Here is a 13,664-nt window from a genome sequence, read left to right as displayed (position 1 = left end):
TGACCGGCTGTTATGGACTCCTTTGTAGCTTCCCAGGGCATTCTGCTTACCGTTCCCCGAGCAAGCCGCAACTCTACTGTTGCGAGTCCAGAGTCTTTAGTCTACTTCTTTCCTTCCTTTCTTTTCTCAAGATCTTACACTACCATTTCACAATTACTGCATCCAAGGCTGCTGTTGGCTGTCGTATGCATGAGCAGTTTTCCTTATTCATGAGTACCAGACCCTGCACAACCCCTCCCCTAGAAGCCTGTTCAGCGCCAGCATCAAAAGTTACTCCTAGTGCACGTGAGAAATTCCCTGGATACTTCACCCCCTGCTATGCTGCCCTTCCAGTAGATGTTGTGTGATTTAAGTCCTCCATGAGAACAAGGGGATCTGAATATTGGAAAACCAGACTAGGATGATGTTCCATTTATTGTGGTAACTGAAAATAAATTTTCCTTAACTAGTTGTCTTTAACCATAAGAAGCTGCTGTAAGGATATACACATGATATTTTGATTTTTATTTTGAAATGGAATACTAATTTTCTATTAATTTTGAATTGCTACTTTAGTGCAGTCACAAATACTAATTCAGCTGATGTCCACAGTGCAGCTGATGAGGTAAAATAACCTGGGTTTATACAGCATGGATACTTTAGTATTCATAATATTTCTTCACAACTAATGAATTTGCAAGTGATCTGAATATTGGGTTTTTTTGTCTCTAAGATTTCTAGTTTCTAATTACCCTGAGGTAATGAATGTGCAACTACATGAAATATTGCTTCAGATTGCACTGTATGGTTGTCTTATGTTCAGGCTATGCAAATAATACTTGGATGTATATATGTACCAGAAACAACTCCTCATCCTCTTGTTTTTGTTTTTTTAAGTGACTAATAAAAGATCTTGTCCATTCATTGTTATTGTATTTTGTTTCTTAGTAATTGGTGATGGTGTGCTTCTTAATTTGTTTTAGTTGGAAGATGGGGAAGAAGAGCCGAGTGAAAACTCAGAAGTCAGGTACAGGAGCCACAGCGACAGTATCTCCAAAGGAAATGTTGAACCTAATTAGCGAGTTATTGCAAAGTAAGTTTCGTTTTTATGCCTCCCTGGGAAAAGGGATGGTGTGCAGACCACTCAAACACGTTCTCTTGTTGAAGTCAGTGAATTCTATTCGTTTCCTGTAAGCGGCCAAATTTGCTATTTCAGCCTACTTAAGATAGTATAGTATGTATCTTATAGTATCTATCTCTGTTAGTATATACCATTATTGGCTTATTTATATGTGTATGTATTGGACATACCATATTTCTGGCAGCTTTTGACTTTACATCTCAACACAAGCATAAATACTGGGGGAGATTAAATTAAAAAAAAACCTACTGTAGATAACTTGACACTGAAGCTTTGTCAAAAATGTTTTTCTTGTAAACCTCAAGAATTGCACTGTTTCTGTTTTATCATTTGAACAGTACTTTGAAAGGGTATCAGAGTAGAGAAACTAGCTGTGGAAAGCAGCAATACAACTCAGTTCAACGGCACTGATATTTTTGTCGCTTAAATAAAAATTTTGTTGTTGATTGGAAACTTTTTGTAGTGCTTAGTTCTTGTGTATAGACCCAGGGTTGTTTCACTTGTTGAGGAACTTGTAACTCATCTGTTATTTTTAGTAAATATGAAAAGCAGAGCATGATTTCATGCGATGATGCTAAAATACTGTTCACTCTTTCTCCTGTTACTAGTAGCTGTGCTGAGCTACACTTCTTGTTGACACACAAGTCCAAATTTTCATATCCTGGACACATCTAAATGTTGCCTTAGAAAAATTAGAATTGCTCACAAAGAGGAGACAACGAGTTGGCAGAGCAGTTTGATGCTTGTGCTACAATTGGCCTCTGCTTTGGAACCAAAAATAAAACGTAGATCTAATTTTCTAAGCAAAGACGAGTATCAGCTGTTCTTTTTGTCAAGCTTCCATATTTTATTCAACGCAAAGATTTTTCAGATCAGTTGAACAAGGTAATCTTCAGCTGTCCAGTTGGATTTATGTCGCTTAGATGAAGAAATCCACACACTACACCTTTAGAATATTGTCAGAGACACTGTGGATATAATCTAAAGCTAAAGCTTGTCTCAGTGTTCCTTTGCTTGTCCTTCCAGTACACATGCATCTATGAAAACAGTATTGACTAGGCAGGTCAAATGTATGTACCAGCAAATTTCTCAATTACTTAAGGTAAGCTCTATGCTATTATCGTCTGCTTTCATTACAGCAAGAATGATGGCAAGCAGACTGATGTAAACAGAGTGTTTTGCTTGGATTATTGAAACAGACTTTTTTTGTCTTATCTAAGAGACTATCTACTTAATGGTCTGGTTGTTTACCTTTTTTCCTTCCTCACTTTTTAAACATTTGATATTTCTTAAATCTGAAAGAATATTAAAAAAAGGAAAATAAAATAACTTGAGGCAAGTTATACTGTGAAAATTTTAAAAGTATCTATTAATTACATTTCAAAGAATGAGATATTTATAACAATGGAGATTATAGTGCTTACCGTGTAAACATGTTTGAAGGACAAGCAGTACTAAGGTTCAGTTAAAGTTGCTGTGAAACCATGACCTGTTCTTTGATGTTAAAATATATATATATATATACACACACACACACGTTATTAAAGAAAACATTTTCATTTGGTGTTTTTATTTCCAGAATGCAGCAGTCCTACCCCAGGTCCTGGTAAGGAATGGGAAGAATATGTACAGATTCGTTCACTTGTTGAGAAAATTCGCAAAAAGCAAAAAGGTAAATATGAAAGATTGTAAGATAAGGGTGGCTCAGAGTATTGATTTGCCTAAAGAATTGTCTGTTGACAGCTATGAGGAATATTTTTATTGTTATATAAATATTATGCAATCATATTATTTTGGCATAAAAAATTTTAGTTCTCCAAAATGCAGTTGCTTTTTACACTTCCAAGTGTTTCTGAAATATTCTGGTGGGCATGACCACTGCCATTAACCATTTTAATACTTATAATTCTGAGTGAATATCACAGACAGGTGATCCTGTGATAATTCTGTTCGATAAGTAGAAAAAAGAGCTTGAGACTGTGATGAGATGACAATCTGAAGGACTAGAAGTAAAAATCCTTTGCGAATAATAGGCCTTTTTGATTCGTGATTGCATAGTCTCCCCTCCTGCCTCTATAAATGTGAACATTTTGAATTTAATTTTTATAACTATTTTATTTTAACCTGAACTCTTTACTGGACATGGAAACAGTTTCAGCAATTCAACGTCATGACATTAAATTATGACAGAATAAAAATATATAAATGCACAAAATAAATACATCAGCTAATAAATCTATCTGCTATAAATCAAGCACATAATTAAAATAAAGAAATGCTTATGATACCATAGTTAATACGGAGTTTTATTGCCAATTTTCCTAAGTTTAAGGTATGCTTATTTTTCAGATTAGAACAGTTTTTCTTCCAGTATGTTCTGCAACAACTCACTGTTGTTGATACTTCATTTTCATATTAGCTTTGTTTTTATTTGGAGGTATGCTCTAAAAAATGCTTTTCGTGTAATTTTAGTAAAAGTAACCTTTTTTTGACTGTTGTATTTTAATGGCAGGGAAATAACAATTCCTTCTTCTCTGATATTTATATGGTGATGGCAAAAAAGCCAGACTGCATTTAAAATGGAGCTTGAGTGGTTCATGTACTTGCTTGAAAAAGCAGAAGGCTGTACTTAGAGGTTTGAAATGTCCTTTTCACACCTGTTTTTAATAGTTTTGACTAATGCATGAGAATCTTACTTCATGAAAGGACTTTTAAACCTCTGAACATCAGTTATTGGCAGAGGGCACATGGAAGAATAAATGATACTGTTTGAGTGACTGCATCCTGTAGCTCTGTAAAGGTGAACTCAATTCATTGTTTTGCTATCCTGTGACTTCTGTAAACGTATGGTACATGTCTTGGTTTTTATGATGTAATACATATGGTAAAACATAATCCAGGTTAACAAGGACAGAGTTACCATTGGGGTTGTGCTGTTCACTATATCTTTTATCTGTGCCAGAAAGATTGAAACATTCATGGGGGCAGAAGTGATAGAATTAGTATAATAGTATTATGTTAATAGGACATACTTTTTTCCTTGAAAGATGCAAAACCTACTCACCACAGCACTGTTGACATACAAATGGCTTTCAATGTAACATTTTTGCATACATAGTGAGTATGAATAGAACGATGTCTTTCAAAACTAATTTTTAATGGAACGTAGTAATTTATACTACACAGTTTTCTAGCTTAATAAAAGCTTTAAACAATTAGCAAAGGAAGTATAAATTGCTTTTGGGAACTCTAAGATGTACAAATGAGTATATATTGCCTAAAGTGTCATACTTTGTACTTTTCTTGAATAGAACACTGGGTTGCAGAATGTGAACTAAAATGTTCTTGCTTATAGAAAACTCTTAATTTGAAACTGAGTATTTTTGCTGTCTAAAATTTTTCCTTGTTTTACTTATTAGCAAAATTTTTTTAGCTATGTTTTGTTCAGTATAGAAATAAATTGTTCCCCAATAGTACTAGTAGTTTAAAGGAGCTACTCTTTTTAATTTGGAAAAATGTGGGAAGTATTGGGCCACATCATATATAAGGAACAGAGGTAGAATTTCAGAGATGCTTAGAGAATGGTTCCAAATACAAGCTGGATGTTAAAAGCTTCCAGTAGCCTTATACAGTAGTCAATGTTGAAAATCAAAAGAGCAAAGTCTTGGACAGTATAAACACCTATCAAGTTCTGTAGAAGCTATGCAACTAGTCTTACTAGATTTGTGAAACCTTAGCTCTGAATACGTTCAGAAAATAGCATACTTGAAGGGAGTATAAAATAAAGGAGAAATGCGAGCTTTTGTTAAAAAAAAAAAAGCCAAAACACTGTGCACCACATTCTCATTGCATTCAAAAAAATACTTTGTCAATATCGAGTTTTTATACTGCATCATCAAAGACTATAGTTTTAGATGATACTTGCACTTTTATGTTAACTGCAGATTTGATTGGTTCTGGGGCTTGAAATGTGTGTTTTGGAGGGGGGGAAGATTTCAAATACACTAATGCTACTTTCTTAAAATCCTTTTAATCTAAAGATGTGTTTATCACCTGTGCTTAACCAAAATATCTTTGGATGTAAGCAACTTGCTGATGATATTTTGTCACTCATAAAATGGCCTGAGCATTTCAGGGGCGTTTGGACACTTTTAATGTGATCTGACACTAGAGTTTGGGTTGAAGAGAACACAGAGGCAAAGAGATACAGAAAAAGCTGGCAGAGCTGCCAGGGAAAGCTGAGGAAATGAATGAGAGTTGTGATTTCACTGGTGGACCACGTGCCTGATGGAGAAGCCAAGTGTAAAAATTTGGATGAGCTCTGTGATGTCAGGAGGATGATCAGTCCTTAGTTATTATAGTAGATCCGTATGCTACAAGAAAAAGCTAACTGCCTTGTATGTGAGAGAAGGAGCTTGAGATCTGCTTATCATCATTTCCAGTGCTGAAGTAATGAAATTGCAGCTTGCCTCTCCAATTCCTCCTTGTGTCTGTATTAACATGTTGTGGTGATTGCATTTATCATCAATATTAAGCCGGGAAATATTTTTGCTCAGCTTATTTAAAACGGAAAGAGGAGGGGAGCTTCATATTTCATCACGGCTCAGTTTAGGTGGTTGTGTTTTTAAGATGACTGGTAAGCCAATTTGGCAGAATATTGAAGTTGATGAAAATTGGGTATGACATTTGTATACTATTGAGTAGCACTTAACAAAGACGAGTCAGACTCAGCTACTTCAAATTAGAACTGCTGCGGGATAGCAGATAGCTTTTTACATGTGCTTTTATATTGAGCTTCTTTATCTTTCTAGATCCTCTTATTTCTGCATTTGTTTTTCAATAAATTGTGTATATAGGTTTGTCTGTTGTCTTTGATGGAAAAAGAGATGACTATTTCCCTGAATTGGTAAAGTGGGCAACTGAAAATGGAGCATCCACAGAGGGTTTTGAAATAGCGAACTTTGAAGAGGAGGGGTTTGGTTTGAAAGCAACAAGAGAGATAAAGGTGAGCATGAGAACATTGAACTTAGATTAGAAAATCATGTTTGGAATGTAGCTTCAGAGCTCTGAAACACCACTTTCCCTTTCCCCTTTTGACTGCTTATGAAACTGCTGTTCTGAAATGCTCTCAACTCCTCATACTTGACAAATAAAATTATTGATAAAATTGAGCATTATTTTTGACTATTGGATAGCACTGTGAATTTTTAATCAGTCTTTTTTTTTTCCTTATTGCCTATACTCTTTACCTAATCACCAGAGTACTCTACCCCATTGATGTATCCCTCTTTTCCATGTTTTCTAACTACTTAGTCTCTTCTCCTCTTCTTTCATACCCCTTCTTTTAAAGCACTGGTCTTTTTGCCTCGGAAAGAGGTATTTGCACTACTTATTTTCCAGTGAAAATGAAAAAAAACAAAATTACCTGATAATCATAAAGAATATCTTTTGCTCATCAGGTAAGGAATATAGACAAACACACTTAGCTAACTGTTAAAAGGTAAGCACTTAAGATTGCCTCTTTCCATTCCCATTTTACAGATGGGAAACAGCTTTGAAGAACAATCAGCTGTTGTAGAAAGAATATTAGAAAACGAGCATATTATATTCATTTTAGGGCTTTAGTAGCACATAGTTAATAAGGCTAGCACTACTGGTTGATAAAAATCCTGAAAAGTTTTTCTAAAATAAGAATGGGCAATGTGAAAAGCCCTGTACTGGGAGAAAATATTTGATCACAAAACTAATAGCAATGTAATTTATCTGGTAGCTTTGACATTGTGTGGGCAATCTACCTGTTAGCAGTTCCAAACTAAGCACTTTATTTTGTAAACTAAGTGTCTTTGTTTTAAGCTTTGTGTAATGCAGAACATGGAACATTTGGTTATGAAACATAGCATGTTTGTTTAATTTGCAGTGGAAGAGAAGGAAGAATTTTGATTCAGAATAATTTTGATCTAAAAAAAAAAAAAAAATTTAAAACAACCTGTAATTTAAAGACAATGTATATTTGAGACACTTGGCATATCATATAAATGCTAACTGACCCTCTATGCATTTTTTCCTTTCTGTAGGCTGAAGAGCTGTTTCTGTGGGTTCCTAGAAAACTGTTGATGACTGTTGAGTCAGCTAAAAATTCAGTATTAGGTAAGAGCTTAAGGAAGTTCTTAAGCAAAAAGTTGATATGTATGGGATCATTCAATAGGAGACTTTCTTTTTTTTTTTGCTGATCTCCTTTATTACAAGACTTGCTTATCATGCCGACCATCAGGTTTAGAATACCTAGAAGCTTGAAGTGTCAGTGGAAGGAATTTAATTTTCCTCTTTGTTTCTGGCTGAGCACACTAGATATCTTCCAGAAGTGTGTGTGTTATTTTGAACACATATCATGTAGCTTGTATAACACTTAGAGATAAAATGTTCTGAGGTACTGAGAGTATTGTTCTAGTTTATTCATGTCTTCCATCATGCAATTGTACATGAGGCATTTACTGTGTCAAATAACTTGCAGCATAATACAATGTGGACAGCTAAATATTTTAGAAACCTGAAAAGCTTTTTTTTGTTGTTGAAAATTTTTACATGTTATCTCATCATGTTCATTTAAAGTAAATCTAGGATGATATTTTCCATGGACAATTAATTTAGTGCCTCACCTTTCTGGGTTAATTCAGGATCCCTGTATTCTCAAGATCGAATTCTTCAAGCTATGGGCAATATAACATTGGCATTCCATCTCCTTTGTGAGCGAGCCAACCCCAACTCTTTCTGGCTGCCCTACATCCAGACACTCCCCAGTGAATATGACACTCCTCTCTATTTTGAAGAAGATGAAGTGCAGTATCTTCAGTCAACTCAGGCCATACATGATGTTTTTAGCCAATATAAAAATACAGCTCGACAGTATGCCTATTTCTACAAAGTTATTCAGGTAAGCATCTTATATGTAGTATACAGTCTATGTTGTTCTCATGGTGATTATTGAGGAAGGTGCGAAAACAGTGATGCTAAATAATAGAGCAAGTGTATTGCTCTTTAAGGTTTGAATCATTAAAGCAATTTCCTGCTGTTTTTTGAATGGCTGTTAAAATTTCACAGTTCAGTAGGCTTATGAATATATAAGAACGTATTTAGTTGGTTGAGAGGTGTGATTCCTGCCCTTTGTTTGGCATTGGGTGAGACTTCATCTGGAATACTGTACAGTTTTGGGCCCACCAGCACAAGAGACATGTTGACAAACTAGAATGAGATCAGAGGAGGACTATTAAGATGTCATTTGCTTCAGCCCTTTATCCCTGCAAGGAGAGACGGAGCGGGGTGGAGTTGTTTATTCTGGGGACAAGGAGATAAGGGATGATCTAATTGCTTTCAACTTGCTACTGGTAGCCAGACTCCAGAAGTTTGCCTGTGGGAAGTTGGGCTAAGTGACCTGCAGAGATCTACAATCTGTGCCTCTATGACTCTTCGAAAAATGTATAGTTTGCAGTAAACAAAGTAAAATTATAATTGTTAATTGACATAGAATAAAACCATTGCATATGTTATATTTCCAATGACAGTGGATTAACTGTTGATTTCTATTCTATTTAACATAATTATTTTGATTGCTTTCAAATACAAAGATAAACCCGTCTGGTAACAATTTGAGTATGGGGAGGCTTGAGATGGGTGAACTTTTCATCATGTTCTGAAGTAATGATTTAAATTGAGTTTCTAAGATACAACTGTTACTCTGACTGATGTCTAGACATAATTGATGTTGTAAGTGAATGGTGATGTGTTGTTGGCAAGGTACTGCTCGATGTCCAAACATCCAAAGCTTTTTGTGGCACAATCTGTGTAAAAAGCATATGACTCCATGTACTGAATTTCTACAATTGTGTGATCTAGAGACTTTTTTTTTGGCCATAGGAGAGGTCAGAAGACATAAAGCAATTCTATTCTCCTTTAACATTATCAGAGTTCCAAAGCTTTTCTATTAACTGTTTTAAGTCAACAAAAGTTAAATTATTTTGCGTAGCTGTTTGGTCTTCAAAGAACTTCGTATGTTTCAAACACAGTGTCAATTTACCAAGTATAAGGAACGGAAGGATATATTTTGAAAACTGAAGTCCTTGAAAATAGTGGGTGAAAACCAAATAAGATGCACTTCATTTTGAGGCAAGGAGTGTAGGGTAGGAACAATGGCTTTAATATCAGGAAGGAACAAAATTCTTTCTTCCAGGTGTCACAATTCAGAAAACGATAGTTTAGCCAACTCTCTTTTCTTGCCATGTGCTTTTCTAGGCTGCCAGTCCACATTTGACCTTCTAGCTTTTCACTTTTTTCCTCAGAGTATATTGCCTGCACAGAACTCCTAAACTTTATTTCCTTAGAGTATCTTTTTACCCCTAAATAGTTCTACTGTTTTTAAAGAGTTATTGCAGAATATTGTGTAACTTATCCAATTCTTCCAACTGCTATTCATGCTCTTGCAGTACTTACTCAGATAGCTAAACTATCACTATGACTAGTTCCATCATTTTTATTGACTAATCCTGCACTAATAGTATTATGTGAGAGGTTATGTGGTCACAACATTAAAAAAAACCTGAAATACAGTTTTACAGAGAAATAAGATCTGGAATGAAACCCTGGATTTTGACTGCCATGTGTCCAGTATTTCAGAACTGCTTCTCAGTGATTGGTGAATACATGTAAACTGATATCGAAGTGATGCAAGCACAACTGAAGAATGTATATAAAATGCAGTGGTATAACATCAGTTGAAGCATGAGATATCTATTATGTGAAAAGCAGCTTAAATGTTTGACAAAACATTTTTTGTTTAGGAAAGTTTCATGTGGCGCATAATCTGCTTAAGGATGGCAAATACACGCTATTTCTTTTCTTTTAAAGCTAATCAAAGATCATTTGTTTGGCATTGAAGCTAATGTGGTCAAAGTAATGTCTCACTAAAAAATAATTTATATTCCATATCAAAGTCCATGCTGTTGACTGTGAAGAGTAAGAAAAGCTACAGTTTGAGAATGATGTACGTGAGATCACTTTTAAGGGCAGACTGTCTTTAGAACCCCAGTGATGGTGATGTGCTGTACATGGTAACAAGCCTTTAATACTCTGCACTCTTATATTTCCTGTTTTACATTTGCAATTCTGTGAAAGCTGCTATGACAGCTCATGGAGGAAGACTTCTCAGTCTGATATTGTTGAGGCTGATTCAGTTTGGTTTGATCTGCAGCTACGGGAAACCTTTGTGGAAATAGTGTTTAAATAAATGGCTATCTTCTCTTTGAGCTTTGTATTAGTATACCTAAGGAAGTGTTTAGTACTGTACTGTTGCCTTCTGTATGGACTGTTAACATGTAGGTTCTTGTCACTTGTGGTCAGAAATCTAGACCAGATTTTTTTTTTTTTTTTTTTTCCTGACAAATGCTTTTATTGCTTGTTTTATGTTCTTGTATAATATAGCTGTTGTTTCATGTTGAACGTGAGCATGAAAGTAGATCAGGTAGGAATCATTTGCTTTATTTACTTGTTCTTTGGAGAATGAGTGGTAATAAGTATTAGGTAAATTTTAGGTGTGTTCTGGTTGTTTGGTGCCATGCTTCAGCACTGCCACGTAACCACAATTTCAGCTGAATGTTTCTTTACTGGTATTCAGTAAATGTCACATTAGGAAGATATATAATTTCAGCTGGCTCCAGGAGTGCCAAGTGAATGTGCTGGGTACCTATTATTAATGCTTTTGATGAAAACTCATGGAAAAGTTTTAAAACTTGTTGATTTCTGTTTCTGCTCTCAAAAATAAGAGCTTGTAATTTATGAAATGGTGGAGGAAAAAAGTTCATAGGAAAAAAAAAAGCCTCTTTCTTCCCTAAAACAAAGTACCATTTTTTATTATTCAGAAAAGCTGAAATGAGTTTTAGTATCATCTTGCATGCACTCATATCATTTTATGAACGAGGTTGACCCACAAAATACTAGTGCTAAGGGTAATTCATGAGCATATGGAAAAGGGAAGAAGAGGTGGTGAGAGAAAAATTCATCATATAAATGGAAAGAAAGCAAAGCAAAACCACTTTCCTATTAAAGGCAGTGTACTCTGCAAGCTTTATGGAAGTGAACGTTAGTTTTTTGTATACCGTTGTTTCATTCAGTACTACTACTGCTTTACCATAAGCGTTTTAATGAAAGTGTCCTGTGTGACCAGGATTTTGATATTGCTTCAGGTATGCAGACTAATATTTTTTAAAATTTACAAATACACTTTTTGTAATACAAAAATCTTATAACTATATTTACTTTTTTGATAGCTATTCTACTGCAGAAAGTAAACTAGTAGCATCTTGAAATAAAAGGTGTTTTGTTGATATTTAAAAACACTGAGAAAGAGAATATTTTGTGCAAGCAAAATATTTTAATTCCTTTGCAGCATTTTTAGTCTGCAAAATGTTTCTAATAAACATTAGAATAATGTTTATTAGAATAAAAGGGTTAACAAATCATTTCTTCAAATGCTTCATTTTGTTTCCAAATAGGATTGCTAGACTGTTATTAAAATAATTTGGCTTCTGATAGGTGTGCAGTTTTAAACATTGTTTGACAAGTGCTGGTCTGTTTTATTTCCCTGGCTTCTCCGTAAGAGTGGCTTTCTCAGAGTGCTGCAGTTCTAACTCTGTCTCCAAGTGCTTAGTCTGGATACACATGAAGAATGGGCAGATTTATGAATTTCACAGCTGTTGCAAGCTAAACTGTAGTCTGGTTTGATAAGCAGAAACAGGTGGGATGTTGAGTAGACAAAAATAAACCCTTGAGCATGTTAGCCAGGCTCTATAAACCACACTGACACCTTTCTAAACCTATGTAATTTGATAACTAAAAATTAGTTGAAAGTTCTTACAGATGTGCTTTAAAGGTATATTTGGCCTCTGCATTGCTATCAAAATACAATGAATGGTCAAAAGGGTACTTTCATCGCAGCAGACTTGTAGTTTGCAAGGTGTTTTTGTAGTTTGTTCCAAAGAAAAATTTTGTAAACTGCAGGGTTTTCTCTTCCCCTGGAAGGTATGCATGTGACTTCCATTAACATTTATGGGTATTGCATGCCTACTGAAGGGTAAACAGAGCCCAAATATTTATGGCTTAATGTTAAAATTTTTTTGTACACTGAAATGTCGTATAATAGGCACAAGAGGGAGCCATATAGTTTACAGACATTCACAGTCAGATTATATTCCTAAAGAAAATACAACCAAGTTTGAACCTTTTTTAAAAGAATATGCAGTGGTCTTCGTGTTTGACTTTCAGTGGCATCTGCGTGCCTCTGTAGTCTACTCCAGAGATATTTTTGTAGATCGAAACAAGACAAGGAGTGCTTTTGGAGAAGGTGGGAGTGCCCAAACTCTGTTTACATTTTGGACACTATGGGTCTGAAGCAGTGTTGTATCTTTTCACCAGGTGTAGTAAGGGCTGTTATTACCTGCCTTACTAAAAGACAATTTTATGATAATTTTAGTTAACTTTTAAAATCTTTGACATGGTAAATCTGAAACCAGCAGAGCCCGTCAGCTAGCCATAGCTTTTGCCATGGTAGCCAGCTATATGCATTCAGTGGCACTCTGTGTAAGTAGTATCTGTATCTAACTGCCTCTCATGCACTGGTAAAAGGATCAGTTTTGCAGGACTGTCCAGGATGGCAGTTTGGCATTGATTTAGACAGTGTTTTCAGCCTGTATTTCTGGACCACTGGGGGACTGCAGATTTTTCTGAAGGGCACCAGCAAGCTAACTGTCTGTAAAACAAACAAACAAACAAAAAACCCAACCCAAACAAAAAAAAAACCCACCACCAGTGTGGGTGACATTGTAGTGGGCATCTGCTATAGGCTGCTTGATCAGGAGGAAGGAAGGAGTGGATGAGGCCTTCTACAGACACCTAGAAATAGCCTCACTTTTGCAGGCCCTGGTCCTCAGGGGGGACTTCAGCCACCCTGATATCTGTTAAAAGGACAACACAGCAGGGTATAAGCAATCCAGGAGGTTTGTGGAGAGCATCGATGACAACTTCCTGACCCAAGCAATAGAGGAACCAATGAGGAGGGGTGCTACTCACATTCATGGGCCTCATACTTTCAAACAAGGAAGGGTCTGTTGGAGATATGAAGGTCAAAGACAGCCTTGGTTGCAGTGACCATGAGGTGGTGGAGTTCAGGCTCCTGAGAGGAGTGAGCAAGCAAAAAGGTCACAATGCTGGACTTCAGGAAAGCAGTGCTGACCTCTTCACGGATCTGCTCGGAAGAGTCCTCTGGGATAAGGTTCTGGAGGGAAGAGGGACCCAAGAAAAAAAACATGGTTAATATTGAAGGATCACCTCCTCCAAGTTCAAGAGTCCCAATGAGCAGGAAGTCAGGCAAAAATACTAGGAGGCCTGCACAGATGAACAAGGAGCTCCTAGCAAAACTCAAACACAAAAAGGAAGCATACAGAGGGTGGATGCAGGGACAGGTAACCTGGGAGGAATACAGAGACATTATCCAATCATC

General features: G+C 35.9%; 1 protein-coding gene across 1 annotated transcript in view; it reads left to right on the top strand.

Annotated features, from left to right (window-relative positions):
- Nucleotides 1-966: 966 nt before the first annotated feature.
- The window catches only part of LOC104073819, a gene marked incomplete at its 3' end in the record, with an annotated part of 22,299 nt that continues 9,601 nt past the window's right edge, over nucleotides 967-13,664 (top strand). Inside the window, exons 1-8 of the mRNA XM_009573744.1 lie at nucleotides 967-1,072; nucleotides 2,700-2,792; nucleotides 5,977-6,125; nucleotides 7,195-7,267; nucleotides 7,795-8,066; nucleotides 10,592-10,631; nucleotides 11,281-11,352; nucleotides 12,309-12,509. Coding sequence (XP_009572039.1) covers nucleotides 970-1,072; nucleotides 2,700-2,792; nucleotides 5,977-6,125; nucleotides 7,195-7,267; nucleotides 7,795-8,066; nucleotides 10,592-10,631; nucleotides 11,281-11,352; nucleotides 12,309-12,509 — 1,003 coding nt within the window. The remainder of the gene's footprint in view (nucleotides 1,073-2,699; nucleotides 2,793-5,976; nucleotides 6,126-7,194; nucleotides 7,268-7,794; nucleotides 8,067-10,591; nucleotides 10,632-11,280; nucleotides 11,353-12,308; nucleotides 12,510-13,664) is intronic.

Source organism: Fulmarus glacialis, unplaced genomic scaffold (assembly GCF_000690835.1).
Source record: "Fulmarus glacialis isolate BGI_N327 unplaced genomic scaffold, ASM69083v1 scaffold3853, whole genome shotgun sequence".
NCBI lineage: Eukaryota > Metazoa > Chordata > Aves > Procellariiformes > Procellariidae > Fulmarus > Fulmarus glacialis.
This window is presented reverse-complemented; position numbering and strand designations above follow the sequence as displayed.